At 37.8% G+C, this 27,374-nt stretch overlaps 2 protein-coding genes across 3 annotated transcripts in view; both read left to right on the top strand.

Annotated features, from left to right (window-relative positions):
* The window catches only part of LOC129763330 (homeobox protein DLL-4), a 117,224-nt gene that overhangs the window by 19,282 nt on the left and 70,568 nt on the right, over positions 1–27,374 (top strand). Inside the window, exon 1 of one of the 2 annotated variants that reach the window (XM_055762289.1) lies at positions 24,294–24,664. The exons of the other annotated variant lie outside the window; for it this stretch is intronic. The gene's annotated coding sequence lies outside the window, so the exon portion shown is untranslated. Of the gene's footprint in view, positions 1–24,293; positions 24,665–27,374 lie in introns of those variants that run through there. 2 annotated transcript variants of the gene reach the window in all.
* LOC129763336 (pupal cuticle protein Edg-78E-like) lies at positions 15,352–15,862 on the top strand. Its single transcript, XM_055762299.1, has 2 exons — positions 15,352–15,434; positions 15,499–15,862. Exons 1-2 carry the CDS (start codon positions 15,423–15,425, stop codon positions 15,811–15,813), a joined length of 327 nt encoding a protein of 108 aa, XP_055618274.1. The 5' UTR covers positions 15,352–15,422; the 3' UTR covers positions 15,814–15,862.

Genomic DNA, 27,374 nt, shown 5'->3' with positions numbered 1-27,374 from the left:
TGTTTTTTGGTACGGATGTTGGGAATAACAAAAACTTCCTGTTTATCATTAATAATTGGAGGTTCCTCTTTCTTTGAATTTTGTTTTACAATTTGTTTTTGTGATTTTTCCATATTTAACTTAGCTTTGAGGAATAATTCTTGTGCGTCTTTAATTATTTCTTGAGGGTTAACAATATTATTTTGGTTAAAGAGAATTTCGTTTGGTGTGTATTGTGTTGAAGAATGTACAGTGTTATTATATAATGCTACAGATAATTTAACAATTGATTTTGTGCCCATAGTTCTGAATTTATGCTTGTTTGTATTAAATATTTCAATAATGGTAGAATGTGCACGTTCTATTTGTCCGTTGGATTCGGAAGATGCTGCGTAGTCTATCTGTGTTCCTAGTTGGCTGAGAAAGTCTTTAAGATGAATAGATCTGAATGTTGTTTCATGATCTGTTATGATTTGTCTGGGCACTCCAAATGTACTTATGTATTTTCCTAGTGCTTTTTGAACATGTACTAAATTCTTTGATTTTATAAATATCATTTGAAGATGTTTTGAAAATGAATCAATAAGTGACAAAAAGGAATGTTTATCTATTATGAATATATCCATGTGTATTCTTTCTAATGGTTTTTCGGTAATGGGCCTAGGAGAAATTTTTATGTTGAATGGTTTCCTCTCATATTTATGGGTATTACATATTTCACAAGAGTTTATAAATTTTCTCACTTTTATGCACATGTTGGGGAAAAAATAAGATCTTTTAATTTGAGCTTCAACTTCGGTAATACCGCGATGTGCCCTTTCATGTTCTTTTGCAATTAATTGGTCCTGTCTATTTTCATTTTGAACATCTTCTACCATTCGGTCTGTGAAAACAAAATGGCCTTTCTGACTAAAGTTTTCCTTGTAAGATTCCTGGATAGTTTGGATGAGGTTTTCTGGAGCCATGAGAGCAGTTTGTCTACCGTTATGAAAGAGTTTGAGAAAGTGTGTAACTTGATCTTTATCGAAAGAATTTTGAGATACTATAGTTCTGTGATAATTTTGGAATAGGGTTTCTTGTATTATGGTATCCAGTCGAGAAATTCTGAAAATCATTTGGTTACGGAAATAATTTAACGGGCGTTCGGAGAAATGGATGAAATAGTTGGAGGAGTCGTCGGCAGAGTGAATTGTTTGGGAATCGGAAAGGTTTGGATGGTTCTCGGGATTGTCCGATTGTGGGGGATTATTGGTGACAGATGCTTCACCGTCCTCTTGGTCTCTAGGATCTGAAATATTAGAAGATGTGTTATTATTTGTGATACAAACATTTGCTTCAATTGGCATTCTGCTTAAGGCGTCTGCTACAACATTGGATTTTCCTTCCTTGTATTTAATCTCGTAGTCGTAATTCTCTAGGTCTAGGCGCCATCGTAAGATTTTAGAATTCTTATCAGAAGTTTTGATAAACGTTAGAGGCTTATGGTCCGTAACAAGAGTGAATTTTTGACCATACAGGTAAGGTTTAAATTTATTTACCGCCCATATTATGGCTAATGCTTCTTTCTCATTTGTGGCGTATCGTGACTCGGTATCCGAAAGTGTTCGTGATGCAAATGCGATTGGCCTTTCGACATTGTCCTGTATCTGTGATAGGACAGCTCCTAATGCAAAGCCAGATGCATCCGTAGTTAAAATGAAGGGATGATCAAATTGCGGATATGCCAGTACTTGGTCTGTGGATAGTATTTTTTTAAGAGTATTAAAGGAATTTATGTATGAAGTGTCTTGTAATTCAATTGTCGAGTCTTTCTTTAAATACTTCGACATGGGTCGTGTGATTTTTGAAAAATCCTTAATAAATCTTCTGTAATAACCGATTAAACCTAGAAATTGTTTAATTTCTTTTTGATTTTTCGGTAAAGGCCATTGAAGAATTTTTTCAATTTTTTCGGGATTTGGTTTTACTCCTTCGGATGTTATGATGTGTCCTAAAAATTCTGTTTGCCTTTTCAAAAACTCGCATTTATCTAATTGAATTTTTAAATTGAAATCGGATAAACGCTTTAAAATTAATTGAAGGTTTTCTAAGTGGTTCTCTAGATTATATCCAATAATAATTATATCGTCAAGATACACGTAGCACTTCGTTCCAATATAATCACCGAGGATATCATTCATTGCTCTCTGAAAGGTTGCGGGAGCATTTTTAAGCCCAAAAGGCATTCTAGTGAATTCAAAATGCCCTTTGTCTGTAGAAAAAGCTGTTTTCTCGATATGTTTCGGGTCCATTGGAATTTGGTGGAATCCCGATTTTAAATCAAGAGTTGTGAAATATTCAGATTTTCCTAGGGAATCCAAAATTTCTTCAATTTGAGGCATAGGATATTTATCGTCTATAGTATGTTCGTTAAGCTTCCTATAATCGATTACGACTCGTACTTTTTTCTTTCCAGATGCGTCTGTTTTTTTTGGGACCACCCATATGGGTGAGGAGTACGGACTTTTGGAAGGTCGAATTATTCCATTATCTAACATTTCTTGTATTTGTTCATGAACATCTAGTTTGAAATGATGTGGGTACCGATAATTTTTTGTGTAAATTGGCATATCGTTAGTGGTTAAAATTTTATGTTTAGTGGCTGATGTGGATGTGAGTTTTTCCCCCTTTTTAGATACAACTGCTTGATGTTGGTGAAGAATTTGAATTAATTTGGTTTTTTCTAATGATGAAAGATGATTTGTTCTAATGATGTCATTAATTTCATTTTCAGAAATACATTCTGAGTGTTTTATTAGGAAGGGAGAAATGGTTTCAAAATTGTTAACTGTTAATCCAATTTTCGGGATATTTATGGGGTTTCTACATGTGGAAATTACATTGACGGTTGTTTTATTATTTTCTGCTCTATAGAGTCCAGGATTAATAAAGATATTTTTGTAAAGTTTTTGATAAGAGGGGACAAGCCAATCACCGTTATTTGTGGTCTCAATTGTTACAAAATGATTGTAAAGTTGTTTGGTGGGGTAAAATTTGGCATATGAAAATTGTTTGTCTAATAGTGTTAGTGTTTCGTCTTCGTAATTGATGCGTGCTTTGAGTTCTGCCAATGTTTCCGATCCTATTAAGCCGTCGAAAAAGTTGTGAAATTTCAAGACGTAAAACGTGAAGGGTTTGAAAGCGCCGTTAAACAAAGCAATTTTTCCTTTTTCGGTTACACTGTTGGTTCCACACACGTTTTTTATTTTCGTATTTGGTACGGTGCTAGTTTTTCCCAAGATTCCTGGTGCAATAATATTTTTGTTTGCTTTGTTTGCTATTTTTAGGATGTTTAATTTTGAGATAGGGTAAGTAATTTAAGTTGGATTTAGATTTGTGTATCCCAAGTGAAAATTTAGATCAAGATCATCTTCAGATTCAGTGTCTGATTTTGCAATATCATCCTCAGGATCATCTTTGACTGTCTCATGGTTATTTATTGTTTTCCTATTTATTGTCAGACGGCTCTGTGTAGTAGTAGCGTCCATCGGTTCAATTTCATTTCGCTCTCTTTTTTGATCCAATTTGAAGGGTTTCTGATTTTTATTCAATTGAGGATTTTTACTGCTTGATTTGTTATCGAAATCTTTGTTCTTCTGATACTTTTTTGGAGAATAATCAAAAGTCATGTTTTGTGCTGTTATTTCTTTTGATTTGAATTTACATAGAAATGCATAGGCATCTTCTATATCTTTCGGCCTTGCGGCTTGAGCATAGCCAAAATATGGTTCGATTAGTCCGGCGATGAAAGCAGCCAAGGCGTCTTCTTCTATAAAATCGTTTATGACTTCCCAGTTGTTACGGTATTTTTCTGTTTGTTTCGCCAAGGTCTTAATATTTTGAATAATATTTTTTGATTTATTGTAGTATCTCGAAATACTCATATTTTCAGTCATTTTACATTGCCATAACTGGCATTTATACGTGGAAAGTTCTTGACGATCGCCGAGAGCATTTGTCAGAACTTCCGAAATTTGCTCAAAATTGTCTGGGTTACCGGCAAGACATATTATGTCTTTTGCTTTCCCTTGGATTTTATGTATTACTGCAGTGGTATACATTTTAAATTGCACTGGCGTAACGTGCTCTTTGAAAGCATTGAGTGTTTCCTGAGCAGTTGTTAGCCACGCATTCAATTGTTTCGAATTGCCGTCGAATGTTGGAATCATTTTGATTGGATCCGGAATTCTGCATAGCATCTCAAAACTGGTTGTTGGTTGGTGATATTCGTATATTACCGGTTGTGCAGTAGGTTGTTCTGCTGGCGTTGTTCCATTTAAATGCGATTCAATTTGCAGGAACATGGCGTCATGTTCCTTTTGTTTGGTGGAAAATGCGTCCATCATCTCCATCATTTTCTGGAGTTGCGCGCCGATTTGCTCCATATCTGAGCTTTCTTCAATTAATAAATTTTCCAATGAGGGGGGATTCTCAATTGGGATGTGTGCCAAGTCTCCTGAGTCAACGGATGAAATGGTTTCTTCTGAGTCCGAAGAGTCGCAATTGCTGTGATTAATGCTTTTCCACAAGCTGCGAGTTTTCTTCAGAGCACTTTTTGGTGTTTTTGGCATTAATGAAGCCTTGCACCGTTTACACAAATTTGTTAATTTTTAAGCACACACGTTCGCTTAGAACTCGTGTGGCTTCTGGAAGTGTGCTTCGCTTAGAATTCACAATTCCAGGTGGAGTAAAACTTCTCTTAGAACACTTTTACTCCACGCGGTAAGTAATAATTAAAATTGCGTCCGAGTCTCTCTCTTAGAACGGACTTCGATGCACAACAAAAAAAAATCACTGACCGGGGCGAGTTTTATTTCACTTAGAATGTGGGGGCGTAGAAAGAAGAGAGAAAAAAAACTTACCGTTTGCAATCGTGTGTGCGGGGTTCTTCGGTTCTTCCAGTGGTGGGGTGCGGTGTGCGGTGGAACCTCAACTCTTTCGTCACTTTGATAGCGGCGTCAGATGCTAGCACTTTCTACAGTTCGTATTAATGTTTCGCGGATTCACTCTAATCGGATTTACCAATCCTGATTATAACACTGTTTTTTCACACTCGTTACTATTCCACTCACTGAAACCGCACGGCTGCGCCAATCTTGTTGTGGCCTTCGACGTTCAGCTTTTAAAAAACGTTTATTATAATCAACATACAGTTTATTATCTAAATATCATTTATTAAGCAAACGTGGACGGTCACGGAAAGAATTTGAATGAGAACTGAACGGCGTCGTGGGTTCTGCTGCTGGTATATATCGATGAGTAATGCTGATGCAGCGGAACGATGGCTATTGGCTGGCCGCGATCGTACGATGTTTGGAATGTGCTGATCGTGGTCCTTTGGTGTGCATATCATAACGTGATTATATATATCTGATATATATCTGCATTACTCGAGAATCAATCAAGCAAATAAAACCAAGTTAGGCATATGGAGGTTTTAGGGTGCAATAAGTGTTTCTATGGTGGTTAGATACTCCTCCCCATTCTCTTAGGGGGAGCTGCCATACAAATGAAAGTCAAATCTCTGAATAACTCAAAAACTAATCAAGCAAATGGAGCCAAATTTGGTCGAAAACCAATCAAGAAAAAACCTAACCTGGTATGCGAAGGTTTTAGGGGACACAAAGCGTTTCTATGGTGAATAGACACTCCTCCCCCTTGGTATTTGGTTTGAAGGTATTTATGGCAAAAAACAAATTTTGGGCGGGACGAAGTTTGCCGGGTCAACTAGTTTAATATAAAAAATGTCGACAAAATCCAGACAAATCCAGACTTTTGATTATCCAACATCCAGATTTCCGCTCAATACACCTGACAACCCTGGCTTAACCCTTTATAAAGCCTTGGAAACTAGGCGAGGAAACGACTCAAACTTCAGAGAACATAATCCTCACATGAGGAAGAACACATTATCTTTGATTTGAAATGAAGTATTGAAACAGTTGAAAAAATTGGCGGCAATATAATTGCCATTTTATTGTGCCTTTCCTTATACAAAAATAGAAACAACATCTCTGGCGCAGCAAGAATTTTTTTTATAGACTTACAAAGAAAAACATAAAATTTGAATTTTTCTTCAAATACACCATTTTTATGATAGAATGGATGTCAGTTGGTCAGCGTATAAAATATTGTACGCTAACTTTTATATTTAAAATGATAAATGGGATGACACCAAACTATTTACAGAACATCATAACTTTTGGAAGATATATTCAACAATACAATACAAGGCAAGCAAGTGATCTCAGAATGATGAACTTCCGGATGTCCTGTACTAAAAACTCATTTCTTTATAAAGGCTACCGTTTATACAACACACTGCTAACTGGAGCACAGACAACATCGAACATAACAATATTCCGAACTACTTGCAAGGAGTTCTTGAAAAATGATTCAGATTTGTGACCTGTTCTATAGACGAAGTATTGACGGATGGATTACTGTTTTTTTTGCGTGGATGTGTATCTGTTTGCCTGTTTTTTGTTGTTTTTTCATGTCTGAAGATTATAATAATGATAGTATTTATTTAATTTTAGTTGTTGAATTGTTAGTTATTTTAAAATTACGGTGAAGTCTACAATAGTTTGAGCATCGCGCGCGTTGACAGGCATAGAAAACTGAGAATGAAAATATTCAAAAGAAATTTTCAAGAGCGAATAACTTCATTTTCGGAAGTGGAAACTGGAATGAAGCTAGGGATAGCCCAACCTGAATAATCCTAAAATCATCTGTTAAGTAGATGGTTATAACGAGATTTTTCTGGGTTGTCGCAGATCTGATTGCAAATTCCGATGAACACGTTTGTCCCTAAGTAATGAAGACGCTGAAGTGTCAGTAAAACTCATTTGATGGGTCTAATGAAGATACTGGAATGGTGCTGGGGATAGCACGACCGGAATACTCGTAAACTTATCTGTTAAGTAGATGGTTATAATGAGATTTTTTCTGGGTTGTAGCAGATAGGACTGCAGGTTCCAGTAGATATGTTTCCACCCCGATTATGGAGGGCCTGAAGTGTTGGCTAGAATAAGGCTTGGGTTTGCTCAGCTATCTGGACTCGAGAACGATCGGTGCGTTATCGGGAATCTAGTAAAGCGGGAAGGCAATTCCCTATCAGCCAAGGATTTTTTTGGGCTGGAAATTTTCTTGACATGCCTTGGGTTTACTCCTGGGTCTGAAGTATCGACTAGAATTAGGCTTGATTTCGCTCAGCTACCTGTACTCGAGAAGGTTCGCACCAGCAAACCGTTATCGAGAACCTAGTATAGCGGGAAGACTCTTTCAATTTTGCGATTGACCGTACGTATTTGGGGTGGGCAGAAAATTTGAAATTTTTAAAAAATGCAGAACAGTTTTCATTCTATTTGAATCCGAATGTGAATGTGTATTCTGCAAAACATCAATGCAGAACAGATTTTATTTTGAGTATATATTTGATAATATTTATTTAACGTGTCCACGTGGACCTTATCTATACACCCTTCCCTCGCGCCATGGACAAGCGTGGACATTTTCATTTTCGTGGCACTAAAGACTTTCTACTAAAGAGTTATTTCGAAAAGTTTGATTAAAGTAATAACCGAAATACAAAAAATAATTATTTTATTTTTTCGTACAAGCTTTCATACAAGCTCTTTCTCGGCAATGATATTATTACAGAGAGAGAGCTTGTATGAATTTAGGAGTGTATTTGTCTTATTGGTTACTTTTTCCGATTGATCATTCAATTTTCGTGAATTCGAGCGTTGTATTGAAAGTGGCGTCAAGGTTGTAACTGATGGTTGAAGTGCGTATGGGAGATACACAAAATTAACGCTTCTTGATCCGTTTTGTTTATGAATTAAAATGGGCGTGGATGAGTGTGTCAGAAAGTATACAATATCTGCTTTAGTGCAGAGGTATTTCCCGTTGATCTTCTCAGGTTTCTCTTGGATCTTCCGTCATTGGTTATATAAAAATATATCAAAAATTATAAAGTATGCGACGTGAGCGTTCACGAAATATATTGTAGGTTAGCATTATTGTAGAGGAGTTTCCAAGTGACCTTCTCAGGTTTCTCATGAATCCTCCGTCGTCGGGTATAAAAAATATTTTATAATTAGAAACCATAGGAATATTGTAAGTTCGCTTTTATTATAGAGTTTCCCGGTGACCTTCTCAGATTTCTAATGGATTCTTCGTCGTCTAGTATGAAAAATTCGAAGAATCAGAAAGTATGCGATGTTTGCTTTAGTACATAGGTTTTACCGGTGACCTTCTTGGGTTTCTTATGGATAACCTCCGTCGTCAAGTGTCAAAATATATATATATATAACACAATGATCCGAAATATATCGTCCGGCCTTCGGGTAATCGAAGCATAATCGATTTTCAGGATTTCGTTTCATCGAGTGGTTGAAAGTCCGCATAAACAGAATCTCATCACTTACCACAGTGAATCCTGATTTTTTACCCTACCCACTAACACACATCCTTCCCATGATAAAGGCTAGGGAACCACGCTATAGAGGCGACCCTTCTGGCCTTCAAGCGGCGAATATCATACTAACATTCATTTCCTTCCTCTGATGATTGTAAGGACGTGGCCGGCGTCGTTATTGACCATTTAAAGCTCGGATCACCGAAAATTGCACAACGAGAATGATTTGCTAGTCCCAAGCGTCATTCTGTGTGTTCTTTGTGCAATTTGGTTGGTTCAGGTCAATCACGGAGAGCAACTACGAATTGTACAATCTACCCAAGCTCAAGCTTAAGCTAAAATGGGCGTGGATGAGCGTGATACTTCATCGCTTCATGCTACACTCACAACGACAAGACGTCACTACACTCCACATGCGCTTCCTGAAGATCATCCGGACACCCTCTATTTTTATGGCCAAAGAGATATTCACCAGCGACTAAGACACGCGAATAGAGCAAAGAGTCGCGGATATAAAAAGATCGGTTCCGAAAAAAGTTGTTCTGTAGTGCGCACCATTGCGTAACCATTCCAAGGGTTTTTTGCCATATAATTCGGAAATGACCTGCAGATCAGCGTTTAAATCGAGCTATGGAAAGACATGACAACTTTAGGTGGATTAAATCAGCTTTTTATATCCTCAAATCCTTGAATTATCATTTAAATGACCGTAGGTAAAGAAGTAATTGATTTTCTATACATTTTTGTGCATATGTCACTAGAAAATCCTGAAAAACATAGATTGATCAATTTCACCCCGAAGCTACATTTTGAAATTTTAAGAATTTAAAGGATTTTCTTGAACAAAACTTTCCATAACGTTTTGTGGCCTTAGCACCAGTACTGATTTTAAAAATAATTACGTATGAATCTAACAAAAAAAAAATCGGAAATATTCACATTTTTCTGAAAGTAGTGATCAATTTGCCCCCGATTTATGGTACTGATAGAGAAAATGAATTGTATTTTTTTTTAAATTAATTTGTCACACTGACAACACAGGCATAAGGGATGAATGCCAGCATTTGTTTACATACCAATCTCTATTATTCAAAAAGTTTTGCATTCTAGAGATAATATTAGGGGAAGGTCTGGAAAGATGGACACCTATGCACGATTGATAAATTACATTTTTATTTCAAATTTTGATGATTTTTTTTTTTTTTTTTTTTTTTTTATCTGTATTATAGTGATTTTCAACTCATTTGGCTGGTTCGTCACTTTTACTTCCATTTTTGGAAGAATGTCGGGAGTGAGAATTGAACTCGTGACCTTCAGCGTGAGAGGCATGGATGTTACCACTACGCCAGATCGCCTCCAAATTTTGATGATGTACAAACTTGCAATACAGTGTATCAATACCTTTGACACTTACTGTGTACACCTAGCTGGCCTCCTGTTGAAATCTATATAAATAAAATTTTAGGCAAAATCTGTTGGTAAGTGGAAAACCCGAAGAAGGGATGGTCCGATTTTAGCCTTCTTTATTTTGTTGTATTCGTCTCTTCCCATAGATCAATATAGTGGAGAGAAAAATCGGATAATTTTCGGAAAATCCTGAAGGAAGGTCGGAAAATTCGGAAAATTGAATTCCCACATGTTCGAAAATTACATCATAATAAGCGTTGTTAGTCCATTCGAGATTTGCGCTATCGAAATTGATCTTTGTGTTCGTAAGTGGAAATGGATTTTCAGGCGAAATAACGCATTCCCATATCTTGTAGACGGAAGTTTTGTGCATTGATGATCTCATATATATATATATATATATATATATATATATATATATATATATATATATATATATATATATATATATATATATATATATATATATATATATATATATATATATATATATATATATATATATATATATATATAAATGGAGTGATGTCTTTCTGTCTTTCTGTCTGTCTGATTTCGTGACAGTTTGAGACCCCTCCCTTCTTTCTAAGGTGGGGCTGCCATACAAATGAAACACAAATTTCTGCATTACTCGAGAACTAATCGAACAAATGAAATGAAATTTGGCATGTGGAGGTTTAGGGTGCAATAAATGAATCTATGGTGGTTAGATACTACTCCCCCTTCTCTTAAGGGGAAGCAGGACGGGGCTGGTTCTGCCATACAAATGAAACACAAATTTCTGCATTACTTGAGAATTAATCAAGCAAATAAAACCAAATTTGCCATGTAACGTAACGGAGAAACATGTTATTTGCAAGTGGTTAAAAATCTTGATCGAGAATTGTGTCTGAAAATAATCTGATATTATAATGTCGAGTTTTGGTAGAAGTACTAGTAATTTTATAGTAAAAGGTAATTTTAAAGGGTAGATAAGAAGATCAGTCAATGAACAATTCTGCGATTGGATCCATTAACAGCGCTTAGTAAGGAAACGAGAATGTTTGAAGATATTGATAACGAAAAATAAGTTTTGGGCGGGACGAAGTTTACCGGGTCAGCTAGTTTAAATAAAAACAAAAAAGGAATCTGCAAAGAGCAGCTCGATGTAAATTTCCGTCTACAGAAAATAAGATTCTCATTGTTATCGAGTATTTTTTGTTTTGTTTTGTTTAATCGTTGTTTAATCGAGTATTTTTTGGGATATTTTTCGTTATTTTTTTTTTTTTTTACTGTATTATAGTGACTTTCAACTCATTTGGCTGGTTCGTCACTTTTACTTCCATTTTTGGAAGAATGTCGGGAGTGAGAATTGAACTCGTGACCTTTAGCGTGAGAGGCATGGATGTTACCACTACGCCAGATCGCCTCCACAATATTTTTCGTTACGTGAGTGTTTTACCATCACTTTTCTTCCAGCTTATCGAATCAGCGGTAAGTTTTCTTATTTTTTTTTACTCCAGAAATATTGATAACAAAATACTAATCAAGTCAGGTAAGACGGACACTCGGAAGCTATTTTAGATTTGAAAAAGACGGGTGGGTAATGTCGGGGACATAACCGGAGTGACGTAGGACTATACAAAGGGGACAGCTTTTGTTAAAGATATATTTTAAATATGTTGTTTTATTTTCTTCTCCTACGTGAACCTGAAAAATGGATTAGTTTACTGTTTACTCTTTATGAATATGTTGATGGTTTTGAAAAGAACCTTTGGTGTTGTGTTTTTGTTATCACTCGATATTCCCAGCTTGTTCGGTTAAACCTTCCTGTTTTGCTATTGCGTTTACCACTCGCCACAGCTTTCACAGTTGGAAAATTTCTTCCCATCCAGCTTGTGACATGTTGTTCAGTAAATTACATTTAATGCGACGTGCCGGAGAAACACTTTGCCACTCACTGAAACTAATTGTTGTCTTGATGAGCGCCGAACCGAAGCTGCTCTGTTCTTGATGCGTGTTTTCTGATTGTCGTGAGCAGCTTTGCAAGCCAACTCGAGCACTCCGACGGCCGAAACTCTATAATCGCTGTTAGGTATACTGGTGCTCCGGCACCAATCCGTTCGGCCTAGTTACCCTTGCGGAGCAATCAGTGAATGCGACCAACAGGGAACTGGAGACCTGCACGGTTCGAGTGAGACTTTGCCTTTCCCTTAACTTGTCCTCCTTTGTTACGTCCACGATGCCGATGCCGTACAACCACACGGGTTTACGGTTCGAAAGAAAATAAGATATTTTTTTGGGGTCCGCGTGTTTTATACTCTAGCGGTACACAGTCACAGGATAGAGACAAATCAGCAGACTCAGCCAGAGGGGCGAGTCCAACGAAACGAACGAATGAGCGTTAAAAGGGAGCGATGGCAAAAAAATACATTCATTACGATTTGTTCGCTCGTTGGATTCACATGCAGGCTAAAAAGGGTCCTTTTCAGGATCACAAAATTATCTTCAATCTAAAGAGTTTATTTGTTTTGTTTTGTTATCACTCGATATCCCCATCTTGTTCGGCTGAACCTTTCTGTTTAGCGATTGCATTTGCCACTCGCCACAGCTTTCACAGTTGGAAAATTTCTTCCCATCCAGCTTGTGACATATTTTACAGTAAATTACATTCAATGGCACGTCGCATTACCACCACTCAGTATCGGATTGGAGGTAATTTTAACCTGTAATTGAACATTTGCGATGACAGTGGTGCAATGTCGACTTTCAATGTGGGGTCATAATTTGGACCCCGAACTCTATGTTTACAAAAATGTCCAACTAAATATGTCGCATTACAGGTCCGTCCAATTAGCTAAATGTCGAGATAAGTGTAAATTAATGTACTTTCAATCTGGAAGCAATTTAAGAATTGGTGAAAATCAATAAGCTCAGAACAACTGCCAAATTCACATACTCATCATATCCTGGCAAACAAATTATGAAAAAATCAATTTGTGTTTTATTATTATTTTGGATATTGTTTTAGAAAGCATTGAACTGTATTTCCTAAACTCTTTTTTGGAAGGTTTAATGGCCCTGAAAAGCGCCTTGTTTTATGGAATGATTCCAATTTAGAAAACTTAGTACTCGTGGTTTTGAAAAAAACCATTTCGAACGCCCTCGATGCCGCCTTGTTCTGGATTTGCCACCAAAGCAGTTTGTATAAAGAACAAACTTTTTTCTTCTGCTACCTGATGCCGTTTTGCGATTGCGTTTGCCACTCGCCACTCGCTGCAACTGCCTGTTGTTGTCTTGATGTGTTCTGTTCTGAATGCGCTTTTTCTTATCGTCGCGAGCAGCTTTACCAGCCAACTCGATCACTTCGGCGGCCGAAACTATATAACGCCGGCTAGGTGGACTGGTGCACTGGTACTAACGCGCTCGGCCTAGCTACCCTTGCGGGGAACTCTAGATCAACACGGTTCGAGCGGGATTTTGCCTTTCCCTTCACTTTTCCCCCTTTACCATGTCCAGACATGGCTGCTTGGGTTGGTTTGTTGATGTGTTGTGATGCGAAACGATGTGGTGTACGGTTTCAACGAGAATGATCGTTACGGCAGCGGAGCGGGGATTTTTAAGCTGACTGGCTGGCTCGAGAATTACGCATGTGTGAGACTGCGACCAATGTTTCGTTCATTTTTTTCTTTTTCCTTTCCGAGCGTGCTTCATTCTATTTCGCTGCTGCCGCTGGTTGCCCGTTTTGGTCGGTACGATTTGAGGAGCACAAAATGGACCAATCAAAAATGGGCACATAGTGCATTTTGACAATGCTTGATATTTCACAATTATTCAATTATTTATCTCAAGAAAAATGAAATGTTATTCGTTATAATAGATGCGTAGATATATTTTCTATCAATTGATGCAAAAACCTTCGCGATCTATTGAGAAATGCTCGAGTTATAAGCGTTCCAAATCTTGCATTTTTTCCTACTTGTTCAGTGCCTAGATTTCCATTTCACCCCCTATATCTTCCGGTTAGACGTAGTCCTACGTCAAAAAAAAAATGAGAAAAATTACAAGGCCCTTCTAGGTGATTTTAGTCAAGCCTTTTTTTTTCAATCATTTTTAAGGCCTCTTTGAAGTCTTCCAATTATTGAGTACATCAATTTGAATTTCGAAATATAACTTTTCAGTAGACCATTTTTCCCTTCAATTGTCCGTCTTTCCCGACATAATTCTTTTTGCAAAATTTCTGCACCAAAAACATTATAAAAAGAGACTTGGACCATCAATTTGTGGTTAAATAGCTATATATTTTTTGTGAATTTCACGAAAAAAATAAACTTTTACTTAAGGTGTCCGTCTTTACCACCCTTCCCCTACTAGTAATAGTTTTCTCTAGTTTTACAATGACATTCAGATGTGAAAATCTTCGAAATTTCGATGTTTAGATAAAATGGTCTGAAATCTATTATTGATGATCCCTTTTATTCTTCGCACCGTGAAACGAAACAATTACACAGCAGCGTTTGATCGCGGCCACATTTCAATCTATCTAATCATGATTCTGTGTCATTTTAACAGTTGATCATTTTAATAAACGCCAAGCAATGTCCGTCCGGCGTATTTTGGTCGTTAACATTTTAATTCATATCTAATCGCTGTTACGAGTTTCTAGATGCTCTTTCTTTCTTTCCGTTTATTTTGTTCTATTGTGAGAATGTTCATGATCGTAAAAAAAAACTACCGATCGCGACAACTTAGATAAAATACGGGAAAAGAGCGTTCGCCGATAGCATCGGCGATTTAATAGCACTCCAAGTCATCCAAAGCATTCTTCTAATCACCCTCTCACTCTCCATACCTTAAATGTCACGCTAATGTTTTATGGCCGTCCTCTCAATCATCACGAGTCACTTTGGAGTGGCAAAATTTTATGCTTATTAACATCTGATGGATTTTCCGTTTCAAATTCGTTCGAATGATCGGTCTCCAACCAGTTGTACGATTATGAACTTTGGCCTTCAATGCCTTCCTGCTGAGCGTTTCAGACATTTCGAGTAAGGATCCTGTCGGATTTGTACCAATAATCTTGCAATAGGGAAAATGCCGAAACCTGTTTTTGAGCAGGGAATTGGTCGGTGATGTTACTTGTACGTTTCTCAATCGTAGAATGTTGGATGAGTATTCTCTGAACGTAATTTTTCAGTTACTTTAACGGAGGATCAATCGAAGTTCGTTATGGGTTTCAACTTTTCTGTTACACCTGTGAGAATTAACATTATTATTTCTTCTTCTCCCTATTCGTCGTCGGCTGACATCCGTTCCATGACGATTTCTGACATAAAATATTGGCATCCACAGTTTATGCAAATTATTCTAAACACTTTTTGGGGGTTTTCACCCATTGGATGCATGGCATCCCGCCGATAACCTGTTATGTCACCGGGACATCATTTTAACCTCAGCAAATTTGAAGTTCACAGGTGTTCTATAAGCCTTAGGATTCTCCCGTTTGCTATATAAACACAAGACCTTGCATGTTTTGGATCAGTTCATCTTGTGCAGAGTACTGATTAACCCAAACGTCGTTTCTAAAGTAACCAACATGAATGTCTTGGTAAGTTGGTACCATTGATGAAAAATGTGAATTTTGTTATGAGTGTTTTTTTTATCCACAACAGATCATCTCCCTGTTTGCTTGCTTTGCCATCGTTGCTTCCGCTCCAGCAGAAACATTGATAAAAGTTCAGGAACTTGAGATCAATCCCGATGGCACGTTTAGGCACGCGTATGAACTGGACGACGGTACAGCGGCCCAAGCAGTTGGGGATGCTGACAAAGTGAACGGAAACTACATGTACATCTCTCCGGAGGGAGAGAAAGTGGAGGTTACCTACCTGGCCGACGGCCTCGGATACCACCCACAGGGATCTCAAATACCCGCCCAACTTCAGAAGGTGCTAAGCTACATTCGCACTAACCTGAAACCAGAATAAATAAAAACTTTAATAAAAACTCACTGGCAATGATCACTTTCGATTTCGAGTGTAACCAATCTAGTGGAAATAATTTTGCCTAGGACTTATCGTTTGATTTAATTGCTGCTCCTTCTCACACATTTGCTATATGAATCTATTTTCGATTGTGGGATTGCGCCCTAGAATCATACCGTGCTGCTGATGTTGGTGATGATGATGATGAAGAGATACACTCACACAGCACGTTTTCCCCCTCGTTAGCAATCATGCTTCTCCCGGCTTGGTTGCTATGAATCGTCACTAAACGATACCCGCCCTTTCCACCGGCAGTGGTCCCTTGTAGCGTTTCCTTCCTCACCGCACACGCGACCCCTCTAGCCTGTGCCGTCGGTCCGGGCATAAACACCCATTTAGACTAATTAATGATTTCTTCAACATTTTTCCCATCAGCGCGAGCGCTTGACTTATGATGGATACAGTATTTATTTGTACTGCCCTAACTACCATATAATTTCCCTTCGGTTCAGAAGCGCTCGCATTTAAATGAGCAAGAAGAACGTATATGTGCCGAAAGTGGTCCCTGAAGGAGCATATAATAGGTTGAACATCACAGGGTCTCCGCGGAACGAGGGAATCAGAGGAACGGACATACTCGCAATATGTGAGTGAGAGGAATGGCGAGTGTGTGTGAGAGAAAGATAATGAGAGAGTAAGAGAATTGTAGCAAACAAGTGAATTAAAGCATCATCATCGGGGGGCCAGTGCAGCATCCATTTCACAACATCTCCACCGCATCGCGTTTCACCTACAACTGTGTTGTGGTGTCCGTATCAACTGAACCCACTACCGTATTCTTATGTTCTAACCCCTCGGCCCTCGGTGCGTATTGGATGAGAGGATGACAGGGCCTATCTGGCCCGACGCGCGGTCGTGGTAATCGCATATAATAGAATAGCAGATCACCAGAAGCGCTTGTACCAAAACGATGTTTGGGGTCGGTGAGTGGAGATAAAGGAAATTTATGTGCGAAACTCGGGTGGTTCTGCGAGTTCCTTTTATGAGAAAAGATATAGTTTGCTGACAAGGATTGAAGGAATGAAGGATAAGTAAAATATGGTTTAACGTTCATTTGTGATTATTCCTCAATATGATAGCTCGCAGAAAATACTTTTTTTTAACCAGTCAAACCATTTAGATTAAAGATTAGGAAATTCATGATTTCAGAAATTCATGTTTCCGATTTTCAGTCGTCCATCGTAGGGTTGGCCGATCTTGGATCGATATTTAAAATATCGATATTCTCCTCTCCGATTATCGATCTTTTGGATCGATTCTTTAAACTCTAAAAAATCGTGAAAATCGATCTTTTCTTTTCGATCGTTCCGATCTTCTTGATCATAGTAAATATATGTAAACTTTTTTTTCAGTAAACATTGATTTTAATCTCCCCAAAAACCAATTGACTAATTTCATAAACATTGGATCTGTTCAAAGTTATCAAATTAGTGGTCGAAAAATTAGGAGAAGCAGTTTTGTACAGGGTTTTCCATTTCGGGCTTCCGAAAGTATACAGCCCTGCGCTGACAACCGTTTGACATAGCTGTCAACCAAAGCGTCATATCGTTAGTTGAATGTCTGCCATTTTACAATATGGATCGTTTTAGCATTGCACAACGTGTTAATTTTGTTAAATTATACTATAAAAATGATGAAAAACCGGCAAATGTTTTTCGAGCATTACCGACGGTTTTTGGTCGTCATGGACTGCCTACAGAGCACACAATCGCTAATGTAGTGCGTAAATTCGAACAAACTGGATCCGTAGCGGATATTGTGAGACCTGTGCATCATCGTAAAGTGCGTTCGGCCGAAAATATTGCTGCAGTTGCTGCCAGTGTGGAGGATGACCCGAATGTTTCGATTCCACGGCGTGCTCAGCAATTGGACTTGTCAAACACATCATTGTGGCGAATTTTGCATTTGGACTTGCACCTACATCCATATAAAGTCCAACTGGTACAAAAATTAGAGCGTGGTGACCATGGAATGCGTCGGGCAAACGTCGATTGGGTGAACGAAAAACAGCAGCAAAATGCTGAATTTTCGCATCAAATTTTCTTCAGTGATGAGGCACATTTCGAGCTCGATGGCTATGTGAACACCCAAAATTTCCGTATATGAGGCTCAGAAAATCCACACGTCATTGTTGAGAGGCAGTTGCATCCGCCAAAAGTCATGGTCTGGTGGAGTCATCGGGCCGAATTTCTTTGAAAATGAGGACGGCGAGACGGTAACTGTGAATGGTGAGTGCTATAGCCGCATGTTAACCGATTTTTTTCGCCACAAATTGAAGATATGGATATGGATGATATGTTTTTTTTAAATTTGAAATAAAAGTTTAATCGAAATTCGAATTCTAAGTGTGTTTTATTTCAATTTACTTTCGGAATTTAAAGTTGGAAAACCCTGTATGTTTGATCATTACAAAACAAGTGATGACAAGTAGGATTGAGCGATCTTTGGAAAAAGATTATTGCTTGCGGAGTTCTAGATGAATACCAGTTGTTGAATTTCTATTAAGAATTTTTTAAATTAAAAAATTCCATGACGGAACAAGATGCCCTGAGTGCCCTGGAAAATACAATTTTTCTGGGCTTTCAATCTTCTTTTTGTGACTTTCATGCTGATCATCAAATTAAAATGCTTTTGATGTTTGAATAGAAATGTGAAATGTTTATTCCATGTTTAAAGAAAAGATAACACTTATATAGAATAGGTAAATGAATTTGAACAAAGCATTCGATTTTTCAGTGATCGATTCTTTTGTAACGATTTAATAAGTGAATTGATTCCTATACCATTTAGGCCATCATATTAGAGTGCAATTGAGACATTGTTGAAAGCTTTACCAATTCAGAGTATTTAAAAAAAACATGTCCGAACCTAAAACATGAATAAAAGGAAATTTAGTATCATTATTCATTACTTCTCATGACAACTCTACACGAGCTGATGATTGCGCCGGCTAGTGACCATTCTATCCTGGATTCCTCGAGTCGAGAAAGACGCACCACGCTAGATATGGGGTACAGACTAGGGGGGCGTTGCTGATTAATGGTCAGCTGCATCCCAATAGGAAGTATCCCGTGTCGGGCACACGTACAGAGCATCGAAGACTGCAACATACCAATTATGAGAACACTTGTAATACTAACCTCGAGCCAACCGCGAGTAATCGGTTACATATTACTAACATAGTTGTAAGACAAAAATTGTCAAAATATTGGACTCCCGGCCCCGTCAGGCTAACGCCACATGTGCCTTAATAAAAAATATTTTGGGAAAAAAAAAATTATTCATTACTTATTTACATGAAGCTTCTCTGCAAACATTAAATCGTATAACTTGGCATTTTCTAAGTCATTTATAAAGTGGAATCCAATCACAATGGTATATAATGTGCAAATACGTGTGTATTTAAAATCGTATAAAATGCGAAAAATCTTATTTCACATATCACCACAGATAAAGTCGTAATTCGGTATAACCAGCATCCCTTTCATGATATACACTACCGTAAAATTGAACTAATCAACATCATAAATATATATATATATATATATATATATATATATATATATATATATATATATATATATATATATATATATATATATATATATATATATATATATATATATATATATATATATATTTATGATATATATATATATATATATATATATATATATATATATATATATATATATATATATATATATATATATATATATATATATATATATATATATATATATAGCAGGCAGATGCAGTTCTAGAGTCACATGAACGTATAACTTGAATCAACAACGAAAAACGAAACCATCACCACTACTCGTTTTAAACATTCATTTCCTTCTACTAAAAATCAATTCAATGATTCCTAGTTCTATAAACATAAATGTTCTCATATATGGTCAGGGTTCTGCAAAAACGAACCGAGCGCTAAAAACATTATTTTGAGATATTTCAATTTGATTGACTATTCCCACTAATTGACTATGTCTGATCAAGTCTATCATTTTATCGCACACGTGTTACTAACAGGATGTCAAACACAATACTCCCTTTCATACTGTAAGCACACATCTTCGTCAATTTCTGATTCAGAACCTTTATGAAAATGAAAAAAAACTAAATTTCGTTGCTGCTAGACACGCAAAACTCCCTTCTCTTTGCAGCCAGAGCGAACCATGTACATGCTAACTATAAATATTAGGCTGTCAAAAAAGTCCTGCAGTATTTTTTTTTGAATTTTCATTTGTTCATAAAATTAGTTACAATCATCTGTTTTAAGTCAAATATGCGCCGTTTTGTTCGATGACTTGTTCCCAACGAGATGCCAACTTCATAATACCCCTGTTATGGAAGCTCGCTTCCTTATTGGCAAAAAACTCGGATAGCCAATTTTCACAGACCTCTTTTGTGGCTAACTTCTGACTACCTAGCTCGTTCGCCATGGACAAAAACAGGTGGTAGTCACTTGGTGCAAGGTCCGGACTATACGGCGGATGCAAAAGAACCTCCCATCCGAGCTCCTGGAGTTTCTGGCGCGTCACCAAAGAAGTGTGTGGCCTGGCGTTGTCCTGATGGAAGACAATGCGGCCTCTGTTTATCAAAGATGGCCTCTTCTTCATGAGTGCTACCTTCAAGCGGTCCATTTGTTGGCAGTACAGGTCCGAATTGAGCGTTTGGCCATAGGGAAGCAGCTCATAATAGATTATTCCTTGACAATCCCACCAAACACACAGCAGAACCTTCCTGGCCGTTAATGAGGGCTTGGCCACTGTCTGAGCCGCTTCAGCGGGCTTCGACCACGACCGTTTGCGCTTCACGTTGTCGTAAGTGACCCACTTTTCATCGCCAGTCACCATCCGCTTCAGAAACGGGTCGATTTTGTTGCGATTCAGCAGCGATTCACATGCGTCGATACGGTCAAAGATTGTTTTTTTGCGTCAACGTGTGTGGCACCCATACATCGAGCTTCTTTGTGAATCCAAGCTTCTTCAAATGGTTAATAATGGTTTGATGACTTATCCCCAACTCTTGGCCGATGCTACGGCTGCTACTATGCCGGTCTTTCTCGGCTAATTCAGCGATTTTGTCGCAATTTTCGACGACAGGCCTTCCGGAGCGTGGCGCACCTTCGACGACCTCTACACCAGAACGAAAACGTTGAAACCATCGTTGTGCGGTGGAAATGGAAACTGTATCGGGTCCATAAACTGCACAAATTTTATTGGCAGCTTGAGATGCATTTTTGCCTTTGTCATAGTAGTACTGTAAAATATGTCGGATTTTCTCTTTATTTTGCTCCATATTTGCGACACTACCGAACGACTTAACCAAACAAAACACTGCCAAGGACTATATTATAGCGCGCAAAAATACCTTTCCAACAAGCTATAGTATGACTCGATACAATGAATACAACTAGAACTACGCGCTTACAACGACACTTCGCGGAAATACCGCAGGACTTTTTTGACAGCCTAATATAATATCATTACACAACACATAACACGGCTCCGGACTAATTTCATGAATGGTATACATATTGACTCACTTTTGCTGTTTTTGACAAAATAATATCTTAATAAATAAAAATAAATTGATTTAGGAATGCTTCACACTTGGTTCGTTGTGGTTGAACGCAATTTTGAACAATGCAGACCAGCTTCTTAACAAGCTTCTACACTTCTTGGCAGTCCTTTGGCTGTCTTACTTACCAAATTCCGACGACATCTGATTTCAGGAGCTGCCCGAAACAGAAAAATCTGTTACAGATTCGGATTTGCCTCCCTGGAGAAAACGATTACTATCGTCCGATGCCATATTGTGGGTTTATGGTTCGCTTTGCTTGAATGCAGTTTCGTTTTTTTACAGTCTGCTACACAGAATTTTTCTTCTGGAGCTGTTGTCAATTGTCCAAATGACATGGTCATTTCACAGTTGATAAATTATTATTCCCTGCATCCAGTGGTGTAATTAACTCAATTTTGAAAAATCATCATATCATATATACGATTTGTGAGAATAAATATTTTTATATTTTCAAAAATATTTTTTAACGACGAAACGTATGTAAAATTTACACTGCGACGGGAAGGAAAAAGATGATCTTGGAAAATACTGCTTTCAGTTCACGCAGCGAATTCGATTTTATATCTTCGATGCTGTGAAAACGGGTCACACAAGGTGGTGATTTGAGTTTCGGAAATGAGGAAAAATCACACGGAGCCATATCTGGTGCTTTTTCGATCATATTCGTGCCATTTTTCCTTCCACAAATCTGACTTTTTGCGACGAATTTTCTCTCATTTTCAACGTTCCGGTACAAGAAATTTTGTTTGCAACACATAATATTACACAATATCTTTGACCAATAGAATTATCCACATCAAAAATCGCAGAGCAAAAAAAGTTAACTGGTTCACATGACGCTATAAACAAACTACATGACAGATCGCACTCAAAATTGACATTACAGACACTACCAGTGGTACCAACAACATTTTACTTCCTAGGTTTCGTGCACATATAGCGTACCGGTAAAAATACGAATTCCGGATCCAACTCGCTTCTTACGTAACGTACCCCGAGCATGGAGTTAATAACGAAACCCCGAACACCACCACCCACCCATTCACGCGTTACGTAATTTATGTACGAAGTATTTTGGTTAACCTAAGAATTTAGTGCTCCCGTGACCGAGTAATTAGCGTCACATTTCGATTCCCGTTCTGGCTGAAAGAATTTCTTCCGACCTGCACTGGTGCACGTATATTCTAGAGCTTGCCACTCAGAATAAATTCAAGGCGTATTGTCTGGCATAGCAATCTCAACTAAGAAATAATAAAAATACCGCAAGTCGGCGAAGTTTTCCTCTAGGAACGATTAAATTAAAAAGAAAGAAGAAGAATTCTTGAGTTCTAAGAAGTTCGAAGTTCGAAGCCTCTCGGAGAAGAAATGGATTGCCTTATCAGGCAACACAAGGACAACCATTGTTGTCGCATTTATAATGCAGAAATATGTGTTTAGAATTGTATCGTAGGTCATTGTAAAGATGTTCTCCCAAATCACAACGAAATAATAAATTGATAATCTCTCATATAAATATTACAAATAACATGTTGAGCTTCGCGTCGGTCTCTGGTCCCGGCATTGAACAGATCGACAGTGAACTTTTCGTTTAACCCTTTCGTTACGAGTGTCGTCTATAGACGACATCCGCGCGACGAGCTGTGTGTACGAGCGTCGTCTTTAGACGACATGAAATTCATACTGCTCTTCGAGAACACCAGCGCGGTGTGCATGATTTTCGGCGCAGTGCTCCGTACAGGGGTAGCACTTCGGCGGAGCACACTGCCGTAATGAAAGGGTTAAAGAATGTCAGTACTGGGAACGACTTGCTACTGTCAGTAGAAAATGACATTTAGAAAAGTCGTGACGGGAAAGTCAGACGGGAAATTCTTTGTCGGTCCCCAGGTCGGTTGCGGGTCATCGTGTTAATTGTGATGAACTTATGTTATCATCTTTTGAAGTCACTAGAAATGCTTAATGGGGTTTCTAATCTTCATCCAAACATTAAAATTAGCATTAAAATCATATTTTACTGAAAACCTGACAATAAGAACCGCCCTACCACAAGTTTATAAGTAGAGACATTCAAATTAAATCGGTTTTCCAATTTGCTCTTCTCTTCATCATTCATCTTTGCTCTCGTACTCAGTATTGCTCTCTCATTCGCTCTACGTCTGCATCTGTCCCCTCCGCTTCTTCTCATTATCCTAACTGTTTCCTCTAGTTCACATTTCCTCCGTTTCCCCTCACCCACTTCACTCCACCATTCTATGCTTTCCCGCACGTTTCGTGATTACCGTGCATATTTTCATTCAAGTTGCCCCGCACACATCCCCACCCACACTTATTATGATGAAAACGCTGCTTGCCTTGCACACGAGTTCTACGCGGCAGGATCAGGAATGAAAAAGGGGACAGGAAGGAAGCACCAAACCGCTTAATACTCAAATTGTTCTGTGCTTTGTGTGATCCAAAACATCCTTTCGCACAGTCGAGCCCTGGCTGGCCTATATGTGTGTGAGCAGGAATGAGACGGAAAATACGAAACCATTTAAACGAGCGCGCGCTCGCTAATATGATCTTCCCTTCCTGTTCCGTCCTGTGCATACACACACACAAAATATCCACTCACCAGACCCCTTTGCCTGCCCTCAGCCCCCCGGTTTTCCTACATTCTCATCGTGAATTGTATCTGTTGATACGGCTGAAATGCTGGCATTCAATCGGGCAGAGCGAGAGCACACACATAATAATAATAAAATCATGTGTTTGTAATTCTACGCTCCATTAGTGTCGCCGTTTTGTGTTGTTGCGGGAGTCGATTAACTTTTACTGTTAGTGATGAGTGTTTGTTTCTCCTTTGACTCTGGCCCTCCGCTCTGCTCAGCCGGGAGTAGCAGCGTCAAGCATTCGAGCAAAAATCAGAGACAAATGGTTTCAGTTGTAAATTGACATCATTCCGAGCAACTCAAAGCAGGCCAAGAAAGGTTGCTCTCCGTTCAGGATTTTTTGGTCGGAAACACGCAGAAAGAAGACAGAGTTCACTTGCTTGCTATTCGGCGTTAATAGTCGATAAATTGACATCGAGTGGATTTTCCCGGCGGACTGTGTGGACCGAGAAGTACGGAGAAGATTATTGCCTCCTGGTTGTCTCCTGCCTGGCAGTGCTTAGTAACATTATTGTGTTTGCCGTCAGCGAAATCGTTATTAGACCTACATAACTAAAGTGAGTGTGCGAGAAGAGATCCTACTTTCCCTCTCTCTGTCCAACCAAATTGCCGCTGCAATGTGGTGTGTTTATTTCAATTATATTTTTGAAGTTTCGAAGTCGTGTTATTCTTGTTCGTCCTGTGCCGCTGCCGCTGCCGCTGATGCCAACCAACCCACCATCACCACCCACCGCGTGTACTCATCGTTCGTTCGTTCGTTCGTTCGTTCATTCGTTTGCTCGCATAGCTTTGTGAATTTGACCGTCGTACGGTTTAATTGAGTGTGTTCTCTGCTGTGTACCGCTGCCGCTGCCATTCTTCATCACTTGGTCACGGTACACGTTGATTGCTAGCCGGCAGGCGGCCGCAATAATGGCCCATGTGCTGCGATTGTGATGTGATCGATTAGGAAAGTGGATGTACTTTGTACTCATCCTGAATGAATAAATTATGACGGGTGGATATGAAAATATTTCGATACTGGATGACTCGGTTGGAGATCCGTATGTGTGCTCTAACGAAGCGTTGAAAATATACTCGGTAATTTTAACACTAACGAATCAAGAAAAACAAAAACACAACAGTGAATGATAATTTCTTGGGGTACTTACATGCAAACGCCATTCATTGAATTTATTTTTTCGTAATGATATTTATTCTGTAGTCAATGCACAATGGTCCAGGAGATGTATTTAAGTGGAAATTAGCATTCAGAGCTTGACCGTTATTCTCTAGACAAAAACTGTCTTAGACAAAGTTGTTACTCATGATAGAGCACTCGTTTTTGTGTTGTCAAAAATAAGGTGACCGAAATTGTCGATGAAATAAAAAATATAACTTTCTTATCTTTATAGATAGAGGTAAACATAGTTCGACAGTGTTGTAGCTCCAATTATTTGAGACATCTTTGTAGAGCAAAGTTTTTTTCTATCTCTTGAAATAACCGATAAAGCGCCTTTTTTCTTAGTTACGTTGTTAGGAGGGAATCAGCATCGATGAAACGAGTCAACCTGAATTACCTCGAAGTAATTCCATGGCATGCCAATTAAATCTTTAACCCGGAAAAATCCTTAGTCGATCTGAAATTGTATGCAAATACTAGCTGACCCGGCAAACTTCGTCTCGCCCAAAATTTGTTTTTTGTTATGAATACATTCAAACATTCACGTTTTCTTACTAAGCGCAAGTTCATGAGTCCAATCGCAGAATTGTTCATTGATTGATCTTCTAAACGACCCCGTTGAATTTGCCTTTCACTAAAAATTCCTAGTACTTCTACCAAAACACATCAATATAATACCAGATTATTTTCAGACACAATTCTCGTTCAAGATTTTTCAACCACTTGCAAATAACATGTTTCTCCGTTACATGGAATAAATGTTTGATACAGAAAATATGATAGAATAAAGACAGACTCCTCCCCTCTTCACCCCTTAGAGAGGGGAGAGGAGTGTCCATTCGCCATAGAAACGTTTCGTGCACCCTAAAATCTTCACATGCCAAATTTAGCTCCATTTGCTTGATTAATTTTCGAGTTGTGCAGAAATTTGTTTTTCATTTGTATAACAGCCCGCCCTAAAAGAGGGGAGAGGAGTGTCCATTCGCCATAGAAACGTTTCGTGCACCCTAAAATCTTCACATGCCAAATTTAGCTCCATTTGCTTGATTAATTTTTGAGTTGTGCAGAAATTTGTTTTTCATTTGTATAACAGCCCACCCTTAGAGAAGGGGGAGGAGTATCTAACCACCATAGAATCATTTATTGCACCCTAAAACCTCCAGATGCCTAATTTGGTCGCATTTGCTTGATTAATTCTCGAGTAATGTAAAAATTTGTGTTTCATTTGTATGGCAGTCCTCCCCTTAGAGAGGGGGGAGGGGTCTCAAACTATCACGAAAACCTTCCCCGGCCCCAAAAACCACTTTTCATGTCGATCGGTTCAGTAGTTTCCGAGTCCATACGAATCAGAGAGACAGACAGACCGAAATCCATTTGTATATATATATATATATATATATATATATATATACATATATATATATATGATGTATATATGTATATATATATATATATATATATATATATATATATATATATATATATACATCTATATATATCTATATATATATATATATATATATATATATATATATATATATATATACATATATATATATATATGATGTATATATGTATATATATATATATATATATATATATATATATATATATATATATATACATCTATATATATCTATATATATATATATATATATATATATATATATAGATTCCCGATATCCAGTGAAGCACTCATTTTTGCCTGATTTTTGTGAAATGATCCTGGTTTTTCTTTATTTTACGTTATCAGAATAAAAATCAACCGCAATGCATATGATAAGCTACCAAAGCTGTTTGGACTCTGAAATTGAACTGTCATAATCTTTTTCTTCTCCTTCAATGATACTAACGATTCTAAGGAAATTTCACCATCTAAAACGTGTTATAATGTTTGTCGTTAATGAGCACTTAGATCGAAATTTCTATGCCAAGTAATATGCCTTGACTGTTTTCTTATTGGCAAGTTTGAAAAAATTCGACTATATAAAATTTTCGACTCGATTATATACAGTTTGAAAAACCATTTTTTTTCATTTGAAATATGGCTTGTTTCAAGAAAAAATGTAACTTTTGAACGTTAACGTGTAATTTAAGCGTCTATT

The sequence above is a fragment of the Toxorhynchites rutilus genome, chromosome 1 (assembly GCF_029784135.1).
Source record: "Toxorhynchites rutilus septentrionalis strain SRP chromosome 1, ASM2978413v1, whole genome shotgun sequence".
NCBI lineage: Eukaryota > Metazoa > Arthropoda > Insecta > Diptera > Culicidae > Toxorhynchites > Toxorhynchites rutilus.
This window is presented reverse-complemented; position numbering and strand designations above follow the sequence as displayed.